The sequence below is a fragment of the Macaca mulatta genome, chromosome 1 (genome assembly GCF_049350105.2).
Source record: "Macaca mulatta isolate MMU2019108-1 chromosome 1, T2T-MMU8v2.0, whole genome shotgun sequence".
NCBI classification, from domain to species: Eukaryota; Metazoa; Chordata; class Mammalia; order Primates; family Cercopithecidae; genus Macaca; species Macaca mulatta.
The window spans coordinates 15,757,310-15,778,744 of record NC_133406.1 but is presented as its reverse complement, the minus strand read 5'-3'; the positions used below and the strand labels follow the sequence as shown (position 1 = coordinate 15,778,744).

General features: G+C 42.1%; 1 protein-coding gene across 3 annotated transcripts in view; it reads right to left on the bottom strand.

The window, feature by feature from the left end:
• The window catches only part of PCNX2 (pecanex 2), a 309,389-nt gene extending 293,346 nt beyond the window's left edge, over positions 1-16,043 (bottom strand). For 2 of the 3 annotated variants that reach the window (XM_028849636.2, XM_028849638.2), the window contains exon 1: positions 15,644-16,043. In XM_028849636.2, the coding sequence (XP_028705469.2) occupies positions 15,644-15,796 (153 nt within the window). In that variant the 5' untranslated portion in view covers positions 15,797-16,043. Of the gene's footprint in view, positions 1-14,298; positions 14,821-15,643 lie in introns of those variants that run through there. The other variant, XM_077998573.1, reaches the window with a different exon arrangement.
• Between the last annotated feature and the right edge of the window lie 5,392 nt (positions 16,044-21,435).

Genomic DNA, 21,435 nt, shown 5'->3' with positions numbered 1-21,435 from the left:
AGATTACAAGGTTCTATGTAAGTCCTTTGATTTTATATGTGTCTGTTTTCTTTTATTGCTGAAATCCTTACTCCTAAGTATTATAACATGATTTCTCATTTTCTTTACCCTCTACTACATCTATAATAATTTCAAAATATGTATAAAATCCTATTAAGAAGCTTATTGACTACAATTTTAGATGTCTTTGTGGCTCTTTTGCCTTTATGTTGTATCAGGAGGCCCAGAAAGTCATTAAAGTCATTTGAAAGATATTTTGTTTGGTTATGCCATCAATCTACTAAGGTTCATTCCTCATTTCTAGTCCTACTGCCTTCATCTGTTCTTTACCTCCTTCTATAGGTAACTATGTTCTTATTAATGTTTTATCTGTTCAACCTGTCTTTTTGAAACATAAGTAACGCAAGTACGCTTCATGTTTCCCTCCCCCTTTTTAGTCTATATGTATCTTCTGCTTTTTTTTCTTAACAATATTACCTGGAGATCCCTCTACACCAGTCTATTTTCTCATTCCTTTTTTATAGTTGCATAGTACTCCACTGTAGAATGTACCATAATTCATTAAGCCAATTCCCTCTCAATGGACACCTGTTTCTAGTCATCTGCTATAACAAATAGTGCTTCAGTAACTCACTTTGAACATATATCCCTTGGAATTCTTGAGAATGGTTATTTATTTAAACCACATTCCATATTTTTTTTTTTTCAGATGAAGTCTCACTCTGTCACCCAGGCTGGAGTGCAGTGGTGTCATCTACGCTCACTGCAACCTCTGCCTCCTGGGTTCAAGTGATTCTCATGCCTTAATCTCCCGAGTAGCTGGGATTATAGGCACGCACCATCATGCCCTTTTAATGTTTGTTTTTTTAGTAGAGACAAGGTTTCGCCATGTTGGCCAGGCTAGTCTCGAACTCCTGACCTCAGGTGATCCACTCACCTCAGCCTCCCAAAGTGCTGGGATTACAGGCATGAGCCACCATATTACCTTTTAAATCTTTGCTATGTAGACATGAAAAATCATGTTATTTTAATATATATTTATTTGATTATTTAAAAATTTTCACATTTATTGGCTGTATACATTTCTTTGACAGTTGTCTATTTTACGCCACTTTCAAGATGTTTATATTTTCCTACTTTTTTTTTTTTTTGAGGCAGAGTCTTGCTGTGTCACCCCAGGCTGGAGCACAGTGGTGCAATCTCATCTCATTGCAGCCTTCACCTCCTGGGTTCAAGCGATTCTCCTGCCTCAGCCTCCCAAGTAGCTGGGATGACCGGTGCCTGCAACCACACCCAGGTAATTTTTGTATTTTTAGTAGAGATGGGATTTCACTATGTTAGCCAGGCTGGTCTTGAACTCCTGACCTCGTGATCCACCTGCCTTGGCCTCCCAAAGTGCTGGGATTACAGATATGAGCCACTGTGCCCGCCCCAATTTTTTTTTTCTTGGAGATAGGGTCTCACTCTGTCACCCAGGCTGGAGTGCAGTGGTGTGATCTCTGCAACCTCTGCCTCCCAGGTTCAAGCAATTCTTGTGCCTCAGCCTCCGGAGCAGCTGGAATTACAGGTGCTCACCACCATGGCTGGCGAATTTTATTTTTGTATTTTAGTAGAGACAGGGTTTCACCATGTTGGCCAGGCTGGTCTCGAACTCCTAACCTCAAGTAATCCACCTGCCTCGGCCTCCCAAAATGCTGGGATTACAGGCACGAGCCACCACGCCTGGCCCTCTCTTACCAATTCTTATTTATTCCTAGAGCCATGTAAAAATGGTAAGTCTTATGAGGATGGTGCCAGGTCTGTCTTATTCTCCATTACACCCTCAGCACCCAGCTTGGTATCCAGCAAACAGCTGGTCAAAAATATTGGTCAATAAATAAATATTTATGATAGTAATTTTATATTACATCCTTTTTTCTCAATTTAGCAAATTGTACAACCTTTGGAAGTTATTTAGCCTTTGTAAATCTCTGTTTCTTCTGTGAAATGAGAAAAATAATTCTTAATAATATTTTTATAAAGATTAAGCATAATAAGTATAAGATAATTAATACACTGTCTGGCACATAAAAAGCACTTAAATGTCCATGTCTCCCATGATCATCACCATCATGATCATCATCATTATCTATTCATCATTCATCAACACCATGTAATAATAAATTCAGATATGCTGTTGTAAGAAGGAGGAAAGTGCAACAGAGCAACACAGCAAGTGTTTTATTGCCTGTGAACACAGTCATATGGGTTGATGTATAATAAGAAAAAGTATTTCTGAAACAAGTCAGGCAACTGTTTTCTGAGTGAAATATTTGTGTCAGGGGTTACTCAGGGACATTTCTTATATTCAGGAATTTTTCTTCTTCCCCGATTATTAAGTATCTAGTTGTAGTCTTGAAAGCAGAAATAACAAAAGACAAGGCTAGTCTAGAAACAGGTGTCTGCTGACAGGGAACTATATCCCAGTGGGCTACTAGTTATCTAGCATTTCTTTTGAGATGGTAAAGATTTGGGGGAAAGAACTGAAATACACACTAAATCCAATCTAAATGTTCATACCAGAGACTAAGAGATAAGAATAAGAAATGCGTAAGGTCCTTCACAGTCCAAAGCTTCTATACTTCCCTTCTATACTTAATATCAATCAATAACAAGAAATGAGGTAAAATTTATTTTTGCCTGCTTCAACGGTCTATAATTTTTTAAAGTCCAAGTTTCCCATGATAGAAAAAAAATTAAATTATTATATAAGAACCACAAGGAAATACATAATTGCTACATAAATAATAAAGGTTATCTGGAAAGTAATGGCAAATTGAATTTTAAGGCAAGCCAAATCCAAGAGTCATGTCTCTGTTTTTCAGCTCCATTTTTAAAGATCTGGATTCTGGCCACAACCTTGTGGTGAGTCTACTGAAATGGGTCTGACCACAGTCCGTAATATGCACTACCAAAACTGTGCCTTCCCTTATGGAGTCAGATTCCATTAATGCAGAGTGATTACATTATCCACTGTGTATGAAGCACCACTCCAAGGACCAATGGGGATTCAAATCACAGCCCTACCTTCAAGGACCTTCTGACCTTGAGGGAGGAATAAACTCCCTTGACTCCAAACCTCCCTCCAGATAGTGTGCCCTTTTTCTGCTCCCTGCTTGAAAGAACTGTCTTCACCTCCCATGGCCTCTTAAACCCACAGCCGTGTGGCTTCTACTCCCCAATACACACTGAAAGTTTCTTGTCAATGTCTCTAAAAACAAAAAATAACCACAATTTCCTGTCTTCTCAGCAGCGAGCAACACAGGTGCTCACAGCGGAAATGCTCTCCTGGCTCTTCCCTTGTCTCCCGACGCCTCCTCTTTGCCCTGCCTCTGAGTGTAGCGCTCCTGGGGCCTCACCGTTAGCACTCTTTTCCCTCTCTACACATTCTATTTAGGAAGTCTTACCCAGTCCCTTGGTGGTAAATGTCATCTCTATGCTGATGATTTTCAAATCCGTATCTCTAGCTTAGATTGTTCCTTTAAACTCCCCACACCTATATCCACCTATCTACTCAACATCTCCACTTCGATATCTAAAAGGAAACTCCAAGCTACTATGTGTAAAATTAGGTGTTTGGTTTCCCTACCAACTATCCTCTTTCATCCTTCATCTCAGTCAATGGCACCCCATACACCTCTGGCTCAAACCAGATCATCAGGCATCTCCCTTGATTCCTCCCCCATCCTTACTCCTCTACCCTAAAAATGAACTGATCATTAAATCCTATTAAAATCTATCCACAATTCTCCATCTTTACTGCCACCACCATCCCTTGACTGGGTGACTGAAATAGACACCGAACCTCTCATTTCTATTTTTGTCCTTTCTTTGATCTACTTTTCCATCCAGCAGTCAGAGAAACCTTTTGATAAAGTAATTCAGCATATCTTTTTATATGTTTTGTGAACTATGTTAATGTTTTATACCTCCTGTTGGTATAAATTATTAAATCAGCAAGGATGGAGGAAAAGCTAAAATTATATAGCTACAAGTGAACCTAACTATATATCAAATGATAGCATAACCACAAAGATGAACCAAAAAATAATTAGAAAAGAATTCATCAAAGTAACTTTTGAGCATGCTACTCTGGCAGTACATCACTGGTGATGCGTATTCTAAAAACAATAATAATAATAACTTCTGAACAGTCTTGAACTTTTCCTTAAAGATGTGTCTATGGTGGTGTTATGGGAGTAGGAATTCGTGCGTATATTTTAGGACTGGGCAAATGATATTGTTGTGAGCTACAGTTCTCACTGTGGGAGAAGGGAGATATAAATATGAAATAATGGAAGCAGAGGAAGAGTCCTTTGATATGGACTGGTTTGATGGTCTCAGAATAAACTTCAATTGATTATTCAATCATTCAACCTATAAATTGATCAATCTTCTAGTTGTATCTACTGAAAGGGTCTAGAGGCAAAGACAACTAGTAGCAACAAATGCAACTACTGCAGCCCTAGATTTTGGTTTCCAAATGTAATTCCCCACCACAAGGATCATGGCTCCTTGGTAAAATGACTGATTCTTCCAGGGCTGGGACAGGGAAAGTACAAGCTAAGCCAGGAATATCTTTTTGGGCAGAAAGCAATAACATGCTCACAAACTGATGAGAGTATATCCAAGAAAACTCAGGATGTGCATGAAGAAGGTCTCACTTGCCAAAGTTTTGATCATTTGAACATCAAAAAGAATGATAGGCATAGATTATACTCCCACTGAATTAAAAAAATGAATCTATGAGACCACACTAAAAAGTGCAACAAAACTATGAGGATGGGAAAAAAAAATCTTCTTTACAGAAGAGTACCAATTAATAAAGGTGGGAAGAAAATTAGAATATTACCATTTTGCAACCACCATTGTCATAATTATTTTAGTCAAGAATCATCAATTTATGCTATAACTATTGGGGGAAAGACTTTTAGAAATACAATATATACAGTCTCCAGGTTTCACTCCACAGATTACTCACTAAACACAAAGGGGAAAACTGGTAATTTTATAATAGAGACATCTGGCTGACACTACCTTAACCAACGATGCGGGTTGGGGAGAGGTGGGAGAATTCTGTCCCTCTGATGTGATGCACGACAAGGACACAACACTGACCCAGAGGCTTAGAGAACTCATTTTAGAATAAGAACAATCAAGAGATGTGGCAACTAAAAGGCATGTTTGATCCTTGTTTGAATCTTGGATACAGAAAAACAAAACCAAAAACCCCAGCTCTCTAAGACATTACTGACTGGCATAACTGGAAATTTGGATAGGAACTATATATTAGACAATACCATCATATCAATAACTTCTCTGGGTGTGATAATTATGTGGGAGAATGTTCTTTTCCTTAAGAGACACCTGTTGAAGTTTTTAGGGGTCATGTGTCTTGATGTCTGTCACATATTCTTAAAGGGTACAGCAAAATGGCCAGACTCTCATACACCTTAGAGCTTTAATACATGCTGTTCCCCTTGCATGAAATGCTGTTCCTCCTCTACTCATCTTTGCTTGGCTAACTCCTACTCATTCATCAGATTTCAGATGAGAAATTACTTCCTCCTCTGGGAAGCCTTCCTTAAGTTCTCATGCCAAGATTCCACCTCCCACCTTTACTGTACAGCAACTGTACTTTCCCTACAGTAACAATTATCACTGTGTTATTCATGCCTGTTTATCTGCTAACTGCATGGGGAGAAGACATCAATCCACCTTGTTCTCCTGACGTCTCCACAATATCCAGCAGAACATCTGGCACTCAGTCTGTTGTCATAGACATAAGTGCTCTCCAACAAACATGTCCAGTTAGTCCCTCAGGCACAGGGTAGAACTGCGCTCTCCTTTCCCTTTGAAGTGAGGTGTGGCCATGCAACATTCCTTGACAAAGAAGTCTGAGGGCAAGAGGTATTTGCCATTTCCAGGCAGGAGCCTCCAGAGTCAGACCATGAAACCCACTCAGTGTCCCTCAACCATAGTGACTGGTATAATCATCCAGGGTCATGGGGGGGAGTAGCGAGTAATGCGCCCAGTCACCCTAAAATGAAGACTCAAACAGCCCGTGTTCCTAAATACCTATAATGAGCAGGACCCCCTGCTAACTATACCCCTGACACCCCAATGGACCATGTTGGACATGTAGTATAAATAAAAAATAGGGCCGGGGGCAGTGGTTCACGCCTGTAATCCCAACGCTTCAGGAGGCCAAACTGGGAGGATTGCTTGAGGCCAGGAGTTTGACACCAACCTGGGTAGTACAGCAAGATCTCATCTCTACAAAAAATAAGAAATTAGCCAGATGTGGTGGTGCACGCCTGCAGTCCCAACTCCTCAGGAGGCTGAGGTGGGAGGACACGTGAGCCCAAATGTTTGAGGTTGCAGTGAGTTACAATTACACCACTGTTCTCCAGCCTGAGTGACAATGAGTCCTATCTGTAAAAAGAAATAATAATAAAATTAAAACTTAAAAATAAACTTGGTAGGCAGGCTTGGTGGCTCACACCTGTTATCCCAGCACTTTGGGAGGCCGAGGCAGACAGATCACAAGATCAGGAGTTTGAGACCAGCCTGGCCAATATGGTGAAACTCCGTCTCTACTTAAAATACAAAAAATTAGCCAGGCGTGGTGGTGCATGCCTGTCATCCCAGCTACTCCGAAGGCTGAGGTAGGTGAATTGGTTGAACCTGGGAGGCAGAGGTTGCAGTGACCTGAGATCATTCCACTGCACTCCAGCCTGGGCAACAGAAAGAGACTCCATCTCAAAAAAAATAACAAAAAATAACTTGGTAAAGCCAAACACATGTTTAGGTTGGTTATTGCTTCAGCATAAGCTAGCACATCTTGACTGATCCATATCCAACTAATGGCATCAGGTTAAAAATCATCTGAAAACCTAATTATTCTTCAATAGTGACTAATCAAATAAGTTGCCCTTGATAGAAATAGTGGAATACTATGCAGACATGAATAACGAGGAGGCTCTTTGTGTCATGATCTCCAAGATGTTCTGTCAAGAGGGACAACAAGGTTACGTATGCATAAATGATTACACATTTGTATAACATTTTTTTTTTTTTTTTTTTTTTTTTTTTTTTTTTTTTTTTGAGATGGAGTCTCGCTCTGTCGCCCAGGCTGGAGTGCAGTGGCCGGATCTCAGCTCGCTGCAAGCTCCGCCTCCCGGGTTTACGCCATTCTCCTGCCTCAGCCTCCCGAGTAGCTGGGACTACAGGCGCCCGCCACCTCGCCCGGCTAGTTTTTTGTATTTTTTAGTAGAGACGGGGTTTCATCGTGTTAGCCAGGATGGTCTCGATCTCCTGACCTCGTGATCCGCCCGTCTCGGCCTCCCAAAGTGCTGGGATTACAGGCTTGAGCCACCGCGCCCGGCCTGTATAACATTTTTAATGGAAGTGTTGATCAAGGAACCAAGGTAGGATGGATAAGAGATTCCAATGCAAATTTCTGGGACAAACAACAGACATTTCTAGATAGATTATAAGGATGAGTTACATGATCTTAAATGTCTTACTCAAAATGATGTAACAGAATTTAGAAAAAGAGGGCATATGAAGATTTTTGGAAAGGTCTGCTGGTGAGCAGCTAATCCTGTGTCCCATCCCCTTCCTCAGTCAGGAGAGAAGGCCTTCAGTGGGACCACTTAGAAACCTATGAGTCCCCTACCATTTGGGTGGGGGTAGAAGGCACCTAATATGAGTCCCCTACCATTTGGATGGGGGTAGAAGGCACAGTGGACTGCTGTCTGATTCCCTCCTAGAAAAGATGAAAGATCAGAGACTGGCTGGCTAGCTGCTCTGATGGCAGTATGAGCTTGGCCTGTCCTCCTAGAATGTGGTGGGGAAAAGAATATGTGGACATTGACATGGACTCTGTATGTGAGAATCTGTACAGATGGCTTTAGACAATGTGTGAACGGGCTATGGAGCAGAGGATATTGGAGCAGAAGAAAGCTGGAGGTGGACAGAGTAAGAAACCAGACAGGGCAAAGACACAGCAGCCCTCATCAAGACAAGCACCAGAGAGACAAGGCTGGCAAGGAGAACGGGGTCTCTGAGGGTGTGTGAAGGCAGCTCTCCAGAGAGTCAACTAGGGAACATGTGCCATGCTCTGAGAGCCCAAGGCCAGCTTACCACCATGACAGTCAACAAAGAATCGTCCTGCTCTCCAAAGCCAAGGACATCAGAAACATCAGTCAACGCATGAGGGAAGAGGAGAGCAGGAAAGACTGTGCCATCATCATATCCCTTTCTACCTGGAAATGACTGGATGATGGAAGCTTTGGTTATGCCACGGAACTGCACATTCTGCAATCTAAATCAAGTCTGTATTTTGTTGCTTAAAGCCATCATAAAATGTGTATAAACTGTGATCTGAAGTCATGGGGCTTACCCATGTTTTTATCTGGGATATGGAAAAAAAAACTCCTGTCCAGGGCAAATTGAAAGGAACAGTGGAAGACAAATAAGATTGCTTTATGATTACACTCAGGACCCCTTACATTCAAACTTCCATTCACACGTGTATGAAATACCAGTGCAAGAAAACACAAGAGGCTGTGTATAGTGGTTCCATCTCAAGTGGGAAACTAGAAATAAGTGTGAGAGGGAAGTTATATTTTTGTTATGTGTCCTTTTGTACATTTTTAGTGTTCATATGTCTTCATGCAAATGCGCAAGGAATATATACCAATTGGTATGGTTTGGCTGTGTCCCCACCCAAATCTCATCTGAAACTATAGCTCCCTTAATTCCCACATGTCATGGGAGGGACCCAATGGGAGGTAATTGAGCCATGAGGCAGGTCTTTCCTATTCTGTTCTCATGATAATGTATAAGTCACACGAGATCTGATGGTTTTATAAAGGGGAGCTCTCCTGCACAAGCTCTCTTGTCTACCACCATGTAAGACCTGACTTTGCTCCTCACTTGCCTTGTGCCATGACTGTGAGGCCTCCCTAGCCGTGTGGAACTGTGAGACCATTAAACCTCTTTCCTTTATAAACTACTCAGCGTTGGGTATTTCTTCATAGCAGTATGAAAATGGACTAAAATGCCCACATTGTAAAATGACCTGTTAGAAGTGAAATGGCTGAGTGGGTAAGAACTCCAATGCTTGGGCTTCAATCCTAGTCAGGCCGTGACAGTCATGTATTTGTAAGCATATTTACCTACCTCTTTTTGCTAGTTTCATTGACTGTAAAATGGCAATAATGATGGTGCCTCACTGGGGCACTGGGGAAGGTGAGATGATTTCTTTCTTGCAAAGCTCTTACGAAAGTGTCTGCCTCATATGTGCTCCGAAGTGTTGGCTGTGATTCTTACCTATTCCTATAATAGTAACATAATACAATTGTAAATGCTAAAGGAAGAAAATGCACCAGACAAAAAGTATGGAAAAATCTGAATACCATTAAAAGTGAGTCCATTTTCTTCTTGCAGAGAGCATAGGAAGGAGATTTAGAGAAGATGAAATAGCAATAAGATACTTAATGTTTAAAATTTACCATTTAGGAGACCAAATGATTAAAGCCAGAAAATAACAATCACCTAGTAAGTATTCTATACAAAAGAAGTAACAGCAAGTCAATTAGATTGTTCAATTAAAACAAAAATAATAGGGTATTAAAAAGTATTAGACATTACCCTGGGGAAAAATGCCAGGTATCTGAGGAGTGAACCATTCAAAATACAACTAGTCACTAATGGGGAGAAATCTCAAGAAGCCCTAAGAAAGCTGGGAATGGGGCAGGAGACATAAGTTTAACTACTAGAAAATTTGTTATGAACTTGTAATACCAGAATGGAAAGAAAAAACAAACACAGAAACACAACCTGGGGACATAGATCCTGCCCGCAGACATGCATGTGTCTAATGGCAGACGATAAGGATAAATGGGATAAGCAACTGTGACTCAATAAAAGAACTGTCAATTTGAAAAGACTGGAGACGGCTGCCCCAGCAACAAATGTAGGGACTCCAGGAAAGCAGAGCCCTCCACACAGGCAAGTCCTCTGCACACACCATCCACAGAGCCACCTGGAGAAACAAAAATTGAGAGACAACTGCATGGTTTGGCATTCAGCCCAAATCTGGAGGGACTAAGTCTGTAGTTCTTCTGGAGGCTCAGGACCCAGGAAGCATGCCTTTTAAGCAACTCCATGCTCAGGCTCTTCACCTCAAATACAACTCTGCTTCAGGCAGGTGAGGGCAGGAGGCAGGAAACCAGACATTCAGGTAAATTATGGAGATAGTGCAAAGGATCAGGCATCTCAATGCAAGAATAAATAAGGCCCCTAGAAGTGGAAGGACCAAATATCAAGGTTCTGGGAGTCAAAGGAAAGAAAGCACGGACTATGTGATTCATTAACAGAGAAAGCCTTTCTTTTGAGGAAATTGGATATAAATGCTAGGACTGACTAGAACAGAGGTAACCTTCTGGGAACGGCGACATGCCAAGCAGTTCAAGAGAATAACAACAACCAAGTGGAATGGGCCAAGCCTGCTATGCAAGGCTGTGCAGGTTGCATCCTGCACAAAGGTCTCCTGCTGACAGGATTAAATGGGCCAGGAAAGGCTGCCTCTTTGCAGAGGCTGCCTTTCCACAATTTACACAAAGTCATCTTATATGTTAAAAGTAGGAGAGGAAGTCTAGGTGAAGCATGGAGTGGGGTAGAGGGAAAGAAGGAAGGAAGGAAGCGTGGTCAAAGAAATGCAAAACCTTAAATTCTATTCTCAAACCTCAACATTCAATTGCGCCTTCATTTCTTAGGCCTCAGGAAGCCTTGTTATGGGGGTGAGGGATGTGAAGGAGTAGAATAATCCAAGATGCCTAGTGCACGGGGCCCACAACCAGAGCTCCATGGTAACTTTCTTTAAAATGCAGTATATTTAAATTTCCATCAAACTGTCATTTATTATGCAAGGTGAAGTATTTAGGAAGAAATAGACTGATGTGTGCAGTTTACTTTGAAATGCATCAAGAAAATAAAGTAGAATAAGGGATCAATAGAAGGATGGACAAATGGACAGATAGGTGATAAAGCAAGTATAGTAAAATGTTCATGGAGTAAAATCAAAGTGCTGTGTATATGGCTGCACGCAGTAAAATTATTTCAGCTTTGTTGTATGTTTTAAACTTTTTATAGTAAAATCTTGGGAAAATATTGATTGAAAAAAGAGGAATGCAAGATCTAAGAAAAAATAATGACATACCAGAATGGGAAATGACTGTGAACTCTCATAGAAATGTCACCAATTAGCTGTAATAACAATTAGAGTGTGTTGGGTGCTTACTATTTGCCTAGTACTATGCTAGCGCTTGACAGATAATCCTATTAATTATAATTACGGCAATTAGAAATGATGTAGGTCTTACCAAAGAAGGTCTCTAAGATTAAATTTTAAAAAGCAGAACTGGGAACAGAACAAGTCTGGCTAAAGTTAAAGGAAAGGAAACAGAAAGCTCCAGCCATAAAACAAAAGACAGGCTTTCTGTCCACAAGCGCGGAAAGGGCTGCCCATCCAAACACATATGTCAGGCCTGGAAAATCAAGTCTAATATTGCCGTGCATGGGGTTTGGAAGGATGTGAAAGTTCCACCTCATTCTTCCCATCACTCAACTCTTCCTCTCCAGTGGAGCTGACCACAATGCCACTGGCATAATCATAATTCCACTGTAGGTGGCTCCACTGTTTCACAGACTTCAAAGTGTTCTTATATGTACTATGTCAGGCAGCATAATGTCCTGGAAGGGCCAAAGACTTGGATGCTACAGAACCTCAGCTAAATGCAGAATTTTACCACTGACTATCTAGATGACTGTAGGCAAACAGCTGACTCTCCCTGGACCTCAGTTGCTAAACTTATAAAATGAAGGTGTTATCCGCATTCTACAGATGATAAAACTGAGGTCTGGAGAAGTAAAGTGACTTGCACAAGGCCACACAATTGATAAGAGGAAGAACGGGAACTGCGTCTTTTGACATGAGGCTTATGCTCTCAGAACTGACACAAGGCCAGAATCATGCCCATATGCCCCTACTGTAAAGAAAACTCAGCTCTGAATCTCCATTAATTATCATCTCAAAAGAATAAAGACAAAACACATGTAATAGTGACAATTTAAATATCTCTCAAGACAAATCATCTTTCAGCGTGTCCAAAAGAAAAGGAGGTTGATAATCAACCAAAGTAAAACTCTTTCCAAGTTATCCAAATTGACTTACTGTTTTCAGTTGTACATTTCCAAACATTTCTCACAAATATATACATAGTTTACAAATGCTAATAAATCACTGTTTTCCACATTATCACCCAGATCTAAGTACATTCTAGGGATTAGAAATTTGCCTCAATAATTAATAATAAAAATATTTAAAATACTCGAAGTATCTGTTAAATTAAAAAGTGGATCTTTTCAATAGTGAAATTTTCTTTCCTTTTTCTTTTCTTTTTTTTTTTTTTTTCTTTGAGACAGAGTCTTGCTCTGTCACCCAGTCTGGAGTGCAGTGGCGTGATTTTGGCTCACTGCAACCTCTGCCTCCAGGGTTCAAGCGATTCTCCTGCCTCAGCCTCCTGAGTCACTGGGATTGCAGGCATGCACCACCACGCCCAGCTAATTTTTTGTATTTTTAGTAAAGACAGGGTTTCACTATGTTGGCCAAGCTGGTCTTGTACTCCTAATTTCAAGGGATCCACCCACTTTGGCCTCCCAAAGTGCTGGGATTACAGGCATGAGCCACCATGCCCGACCAAAACTTTCTTAAACATGTTTAAACCAAAATTGTAAAAAAAAAAAAAAAAAAAAAAAAAAAAAAAAAAAAAAAACAGAGAAGTTCATAGAACTTTGACTAAGCCCCTGTTGTCAGTAACTAGTCAAGTATCTTCTTGGAACAAATGACTGTAAATGAACAAATTGAAAAAGACATTAACAATCACAGACAACACTGAAGTGCAGAGAAATATGTTTAAGCACCAAGATCTGAAGAACAAAGCCTCCACTGGGGAAAAGGGCCTTTTATTTCAAGGGCACTTTCAGAAACCAGAAGACCAAAGCAAGAAAAAAATAACCTGTTGCGTTTTTAATAAGACAGGCTATATATTAAAAAGTAGCTGCACCCACATACAATTATTCTATAATAGTTAAAGGCATGCTGACATAGAGATATAAAAATTTGGGCACATCTGTTTTACTTTATAAAGCCTGATATAAAAGTAAAATTATTTAAATCTCAGATTTTACTTCCTAACATTTTGAGATTTAGCTGAAAATTACATTTAAATATCATCGAAAAGCAAGTTAACGAAGGACAATTTCCTACTCACAAACGCAAGATCTAAATCAAGATACTCAATAAAGCATAGTTAGGTAGAAATTAAGGGTTCTGACCATACGTAGACATCAAATCTTAAGTAGAGTTTTACAAAAATGAGCCCATATGCATAGAAAAAAACATCTGCAGGAACACAACATTAAATTCTAATGTGGTTGTTTCTGAGGAGTGGGATTATAAGCGGAATATATATTGCTTTCATTATCAGGAAATATTCAAAAAGCATAGTGAGGTAGACTATTTAATGCTAGTTGGAAAAGAAAGAGACACACAAGTTAATTGTATAGGAGATCAGTGTTACCAAATGCAGAGCACTCTGCTATGTACAAGGAAAAACCAAGATGAATAAACAACATAAAAACCCATGCCCTCAAAAAAGCTTATGATCTAGACATAGAAGTGAAATACATGTTCCTACAACTAAGTACCAGACAGAATTAGAAAAGTGCTATTAATGCTGATAGTCCAACTACAGAATGCTGTAAAACAAATAGTAAGTACAGAATGGTATAAGGGTAAGGAAGAAGAGAAATTAATTCTAGCTAAATGGAATCAGAAAACATAAGGATAGAGAGATTTTAGAAGCTGGGGAAGGAAAAAAAAGGGCATCTCTTACTGAGCACTCTGTGTGTGACAGGTACTAAGAGTACTTCCATCTATTAATTCACTCAGTTCTCATATTCACCCTATAAGGGAGGTACTATAATTATCCCTGCTTTACAAACAAGGAAGGCGAAGCTTGCTCAAGCTCATACTAGGTCTAGTAAGCAGGAGAACCAGGATTTCACACTGGTGAGGGCTGCGTTCCTCATGACTTTGCTATGCTGTCCCTCTAGGAAAAGGGAAAACACTGGGACCCATAGGCTAAAGAAAAATGAGTTAAGAAAAATGGTGCACAAAATCAGAAAGAATAAAGAAACTTGCATTTATTGAAGGGTTTCCAAGTAGTTTCCGTATTTAATGCTTTTTATATACAATTTTGGTTATTTTTTCTGTGAAGTGCTGATTATGATGATCACATCTATTTTAATGATATGAACACTAAGTTCTAGAAAAGTTCAGTATCAGACCAAACAGCTAATAAGTAGCAGAACAGAATTGCAAACCCAAGTCTGAGCCCAATCTCAGGTCAAGTCAGACCTGTGGCTTTATATGTACTATCTCATTTAATCCCTAAAACAATCTGTAAATCTGGTACTCTTACCTTTTCTCATTTTACAGATAAGAAAATGAAAAATTAGACGGTAAATAACCTCCCCAAGGTCACAGAACTGGTAACCAGTAGACCCAAAATTTAACCCAGGCATCATGACTTCACACCCAGACTTCTGACCCTTTGGGTACACTGCCGGAAAAAGAGTAAAGAAGAACCCAATCACAAATGTCAAACTCGGAATCCATCAGTCATGCAAACTCATTGACAATTTTTGCTGTAAAAAACCCATGATCTAATAATGTGTTAGGAATAAAGTCCTCCAACAGACATACCAAAATTAGATTCTTAGCATGTAAAGCTTAATAAGACGTGGAACACCTTACCTGTACAGCTTTTCAAAGAAGGTAAACCATTGTTTTAATTACGTATAATCTACCTAAGAAGGTCATCTATGTAGTTTTTCAGCAAGCACTCACTTACCACAACCCCACTAAAATGTCAAGCCCCAACTAAACGTTGTAATACCTTGTCTAGCATAAAGTACATTGGATTTATCCATTATTATATCTTCCTACAGAATTCTATACATAGTGGTGTAGAAATTACAATGTGAGTAATTGATAATTGAACTTGCCTTCCCAAAGCAAAACAAGAAAGAAGGTGAGAGGGGAAAAAAGGGGCCAATAACTGAAATGAGTTTGCTTTTTACATTTCGTTTTGCCTCTTGGCTACAATCTACAGTATTTCACACCAAACATTATCCCAAGCTACCCAGCTCTGAGGCCTAGAGTTACCCACCTACAAAACAAGCTGCAAGCTCCCTGCCACAAGGAGAGTGACTCATCCTAACATCCGGCATCAATTCTTAATGAGTCCCCGAGCCCCCGCAGTCCTGTCTACTTTTCTTTTCCAGTGAATCCTCACAGCCCCCTTTCCCTGCACGTTCTCTGTCCCAAATTTCTGAAGCCCTTCCCCTTCCGTCTCTTAAGAATCTCTACGAACCTGAAACCCTGTGAGGCTGATGGCACGTCTGTGGTTCCTTTCTCCTCCTTCCCTCCATCCCCACAGCTCCCCGGGACCTGACCCTCCCCACTCACCAGGTGCAGCGCCAGGGGCAGTAGCAGCAGGAACAGCCACAGGTAGAGGTGGCAGCTGTTGGTGAACTTGCTCTGCTCCGGGTCGTGGTACCAGCCCCCGGTGAGCGCGGCCCACACGCCCTGCCGGAGCAGCTGCAGCACCTGGGACACCATGCCGGCTGCGTCCCGGGGCTGGTGCGCGCCCCGTTGCACCCTGCGCGCCCCGGCCGGCTCCCCGGGCTCCCTCAGGTCTAACACCCGGGCCCGCGGGCCGCGCCTCCGCCGTCGCCGCCGCCGTCGCCGCCGCCGCCTCCTTCCACCCCACGGCTGAAGCTGGAGCTGCTCTTCCGCCCGGACCCGCGAACCGCGGCGCCGGAGCCGGCTGCTGCCGCCGGGCAGGTGAGCGCCATGTCCGAGGGAGGAAGGATTTTCCCAGCGTGCTCAGAGGCGGCTGCTCAGAGGATGCTTCCGAGGCTCCTCCCAGCGCCCGCGCAGTCCCTCCTTAGCCTTCGCTGGGGGCCAGAAGGATTTCTGAGTCTCTCCAGCTTTTTCTTTCTCTCTTTCTTTCTCTCTCTCTTTTTCCTTCCTCCTTCCCTCCCTCTCTCTTTTTTCTCTCTCCTTCCTTCCGTCCTTCCTTCCTTTCTCTCTCTCTCTCTTTCTCCCTCTTTTTTTCCTTTTTTTTTTTTTTTTTTTTTTTTGCCACTCCCCGCTTCCTTTCCCCTTCTCTCCCATCCTCCTATTAGGGGACATGCAAAGGTGTTCTCATGCAGAAGGCACAGACCAGGACACGTTCCTTGTCCTTGTCCTTGTCCTTTTTTACACCCAAATATTTACCTCATACAAGGTCCTGTCACTCAGCACTCAAAGCAATTTCTTCTCCTGAGCACTTCCTGCACGCCTTCGTTCTCCTTAATTAAGGGCTGACCCCAGACGTTCTATTAATCTAAGCTCTACCTAGTCCTCTGGCACTGACCTTCTGTCCTCCCTGACTTCCTCCTCCACTCCCTGTTGTCCAACTTGGTGGAGAAAGAAGATAACCACCTCCCTGATAAGATTTCAGGAGCTTCAGTTAGGCTCTTTAGTTTTTTATCTCTTTCCTAGAACATAATCCCAGGTATTTAACTGGCTATTTAGAACATTGATCTAAATCTCTCTATGCTGTTTAGATAGGAAGACCCACTGGACAAAAACTTAATAATCTTTAAGCTATTATCTATTTTATCGTTTACAGTGGATACAGTTCAGATTCTCTTTTGAGAGTGGGTTTTGGAAAGGGAAGAGATAAAAGGGAGCTTGTCTTCCTTTGGGATGAGGAGCGGAAGCCCTGTGTGTGTGAGCTCGGGCCTTAGGGAGAGACAAAGATTAGAGGGCTCCATGATTCTCAACATGCCTTCCCTGCATCATCCTTACCTGGTCTGTCCCAACACATCACACTCCTCTGACTCGTGTGCCTGCCTGTGTCCTGGCCGTGTTCTGGTCTGCAGCAGCACTTGCTTGTGGGCGCCCTAGTCAGGCCCAGTAAAGGCACACCAGCCTTCCCAGGCTGAAACAAGGTAAGGACAGGCCCATCATGAGGAGAGGGCCCAGGACATGAAAGGCCACTGAGTTACAGCAAAAGCCTCACTATGGTGTGTCTGCCGTCAGCCATAACCACTCTTCCTTCTACTTTACATTCATCAGTAGGAATGAATCATCAAAATGGAATATGGCTTCTTTCTGTACTGGAAGAGTAATTTTCTTAAAGACACAGCTTGTAAACGGGCTTTTTTGTATATCTGCTCAAAATATTTATAACCTACCAGGTGTTGTATAAATGTTTAATGGATTAATCTACCAATAAACTCCACACTAAAGGAGCGCTGTCATGTGCATGGATACAGGAGGAAAGGTCATGCAACAGTCTGTTTCTACATGGAGGTTGTGCCCTTGTTCACTTGTCCTGATTCATCAAATATTTACTGAACACCTTCTGGGTGCCAAGCATTTTGCAGAAGACTAAGAAAGCAAATGTAGGGCCGGGCGCGGTGGCTCAAGCCTGTAATCCCAGCACTTTGGGAGGCCGAGACGGGCGGATCACGAGGTCAAGAGATCGAGACCATCCTGGCGAACACGGTGAAACCCCGTCTCTACTAAATAGTACAAAAAAACTAGCTGGGCGAGGTGGCGGGCGCCTGTAGTCCCAGCTACTCGGGAGGCTGAGGCAGGAGAATGGCGTAAACCCGGGAGGCGGAGCTTGCAGTGAGCTGAGATCCGGCCACTGCACTCCAGCCTGGGGGACAGAGCGAGACTCCGTCTCAAAAAAAAAAAAAAAAAGAAAGCAAATGTAAGTCAAATATAGTCCCTACCATGAAGGAGTTAACAAACTACAAGAGGAGGCAGGAAAATAAAAGACTTCCAATAAAATGTGCTGCCTGTTATCATATTGTAGAAATGGACACATATCCAGATATATGGAAGCACTGGGGCACTGTGCAGTGCAGAAGACATGTACAAGTCTGTGAAGGAGGGGTGGTGTCAATGAGCACCAGGGAACCGGGTCTTACAGCTAAATACTAGCTCTCTCCACAGGGAGTGGAGAAGGAAAAGTCAGGGAGGATAGAAGATCAGTGCCAGAGGACCAGGTAGAGCTTAGATTAATAGAACGTCTGGGGTCAGCCCTTAAGGAGAATGAAGGCGTGCAGGAAGTGCTCAGGAGAAGAAATTAGTAAGTGTAAATAGTTCTCCAGGAACATGTATGTGTGGAAAGAGGAGCATGGCAATTTGGGGAAAATGTCAGGATAGTCTAATATATCTGGAAGGTAGGGCTGGGAATGGGAGAAATGGAACAGTAGGAAACTTAATGAGATAAGCAAAGGTCAGTCTCTTGAGTCATACAAAGTTCTTCATATCTTATCCTAGGCAATGGACAAGAACTGGAAGGCTAAAGCATGCATGTGTCATGATCAATAGTACAGGGGCAAATGCTGAACACCTGAACCAGCAGGAAGGTACAAAATGTTGAGGGATCATATATGATCTTAAGGCTTAGAGATCAATTCAATGTGGAGACAAAGGGATAAGGAATGTTATGATTTTCCGTTTTGGGTTCAGATGACTATACTGTAAAATTAATCCATTTATAAGATATAGGAAGGTTAGCAGCAAAAGATGACTGCACTGAATTTGAGTTGCTTAGGGACTTTGCAAGCCATCGGGGAGAGAATGTTTCTGAAGCTTAGGAGAGGTTTTTGAAATAGAGATTTATACTTGAGAGAGATCAGCAGATAATCCCATAAAAGGGGATGATAATGTCCCAGAAAAGAATGTAGCCAAGAGGGCTGTGAATTACAAGGATTAAACACACAGGCAGGACAAAAAGAGGGAGGAAAGGAGGAGAATAAGGTGAATCTGATATTATCTAATAAATGGGGAAAGAACAATTCAAGAAGGAAGTGATTAATAGTGTCAAGTGCCATAGAAGAGGCCAAGTACAAAGGTTGTTATTAGGACACAGCCATTAGGAGTGACCTAATGTGACATAGCCCCAGCCATTCTGAGGATTGAAGATGATAAAGTGGGCAGGTGCCTAATTGTGTTGTATTACAAAAGATTGAATACGTAGTGAATGCAAAAGCAGAGGGAGGCAAAATCAGCTACTCCTTAGGGGAGCCTGGCCATAGAGGTGAGTGTGATCTAAATGCAGGTGCAATGGTCAAGAAAGTGTTTGTTTGTTTGTTTGTTTGTTTTTGAGACGGAGTCTCGCTCTGCCGCCCAGGCTGGAGTGCAGTGGCCCGATCTCAGCTCACTGCAAGCTCCGCCTCCCGGGTTTATGCCATTCTCCTGCCTCAGCCTCCTGTGTAGCTGGGACTACAGGTGCCCGCCACCTCGCCCGGCTAGTTTTTTTGTATTTTTTTAGTAGAGACAGGGTTTCACCGTGTTAGCCAGGATGGTCTCGATCTCCTGACCTCGTGATCCGCCTGTCTCGGCCTCCCAAAGTGCTGGGATTACAGGCTTGAGCCACCACGCCCGGCCGAAAGTGTTTGTTTTGACTGAATGGCTTTTAATATTAAAAACTAAGTATGCTGGCCAGTCATGGTGGCTCATGCCTGTAATCCCGGCACTTTGAGAGGCCAAGGTGGGTGGATCACCTGAGGTCAGGAGTTCGAGACCAGTCTGGCCAACATGATGAAACACCATCTCTACTAAAAATACAAAAATGAGCCGGGGCGTGGTGGTGAGTGCCTGTAGTCCCAGCTACTAGGGAGGCTGAGAATCACTTGAACCCGGGAGGTGGAGGTTGCAGTGAGCCAGGATCATGCCACTGCACTCCAGCCTGGGTGACAGCGAGACTCCATCTCAAAAAAAAAAAAAAGCAACAACAAACAAAACTAAGTATGCTTCTTCTTGACTACTCTGCTTTCCTGGCATCATTATAGCTTTCACTATAATGCATATGTTGGAGACTCTAAAATCTTTATATTCAGCCCTAACCTTTTCCTGAATTTCAGATTTAAATCCAGTTGGGTACCCTTCTACCCATAGGCCCTCAACATATTCAAATGTGAACTCACTGGCTTCTCCCTTACTGTGATTCCTCCCATTGTGCCTTTTGTATTTTGATCTCAGCTGATGAAACCACAATCCACCTGGTCACTTAGAACCAGGAGGAAACCTAAATTCCTCGTCTTCTCATCCTCCTCTCTCTCACTACCATATCCAGTCAGTGACCAGGTCTTATCAATTTTATTTCCAAATGATGATTAACTACATATGTTTGCCCTATCCCTGTTGTCACGAATTCAAGTCAAATCCTCAGAATTTCTCCCTTGAACTATCAAAGTGGCTTCCTAACTAAATTTTGTATCTCCAACTAAACCTTCTATATCAATGAAGGGAAGAAAGGAGCAACTCTCTAGCTTTCAAGGCATACGTAAGTTTACACAGGAAATAAGAAAGCTGAAAAAGCAAACAAGGGATCATACAAAGCAGAATATGCACCTACCACTCCTAGGACTGGAAGAACAGTGGGAACAAGTAGTATTGTTAGAAGCCACAAGCCAGAGGTTGGTGGCAAGAGATAGATCCATGGCAGGGCAGTCTAGAAAGAGCTGGAGCCTTGAGGACTTGCAGCGGCCACAGAAAGGGAATGGTTTTGAGTGGGGAATATGATACCAAAGCAGATAAAGACATGACGGGAAATGAAAACTTGGCCATGTATTATCCTGCCTTAACAAAAGCAAAAATTCTTAAAAACATATTAGCAATCTGAGTCCTGCAACATATAAAAAGGATTACATACTATGACCAAGTAGAATTCATCCCAGGAATTCAAGGTTGGCTTAACATCCAAAAATCAATCATATATGTGAGGGTAGCCCTAATCTGTGTGATGGAGGGCACCACAAATACCTGCTACATTCTTGTACACCCTTTCTCAGAGCTACTGGAAAATATGCTTCATTAAAAGGAATGAATATACTAAGAAAGATAAAGCATGGGACCAAGGGAACAAGCTTTTTTTTTTCTTTTTTCTTTTTTACAGAGTCTTGCTCCATCGCCCAAGCCAGAATGCAGAATGCAGAATGCAGTGGTGTGATCTCAGCTCACTGCAACCTCTGTCTCCTGGGTTCAAGTGATTCTCATGCCTCAGCCTTCTGAGTAGCTGGGATTATAGGCATGCACCACCACCCCTGGCTAATTTTTATATATATATTTTTTCTGGTAGAGATGAGGTTTCACCATGTTGACCAGTCTGGTCTCAAACTCCTGACCTCAGGTGATGCCCCTGCCTTGGCCTCCCAAAGTGTTGGGATTATAGTGAACCACTGCACCCA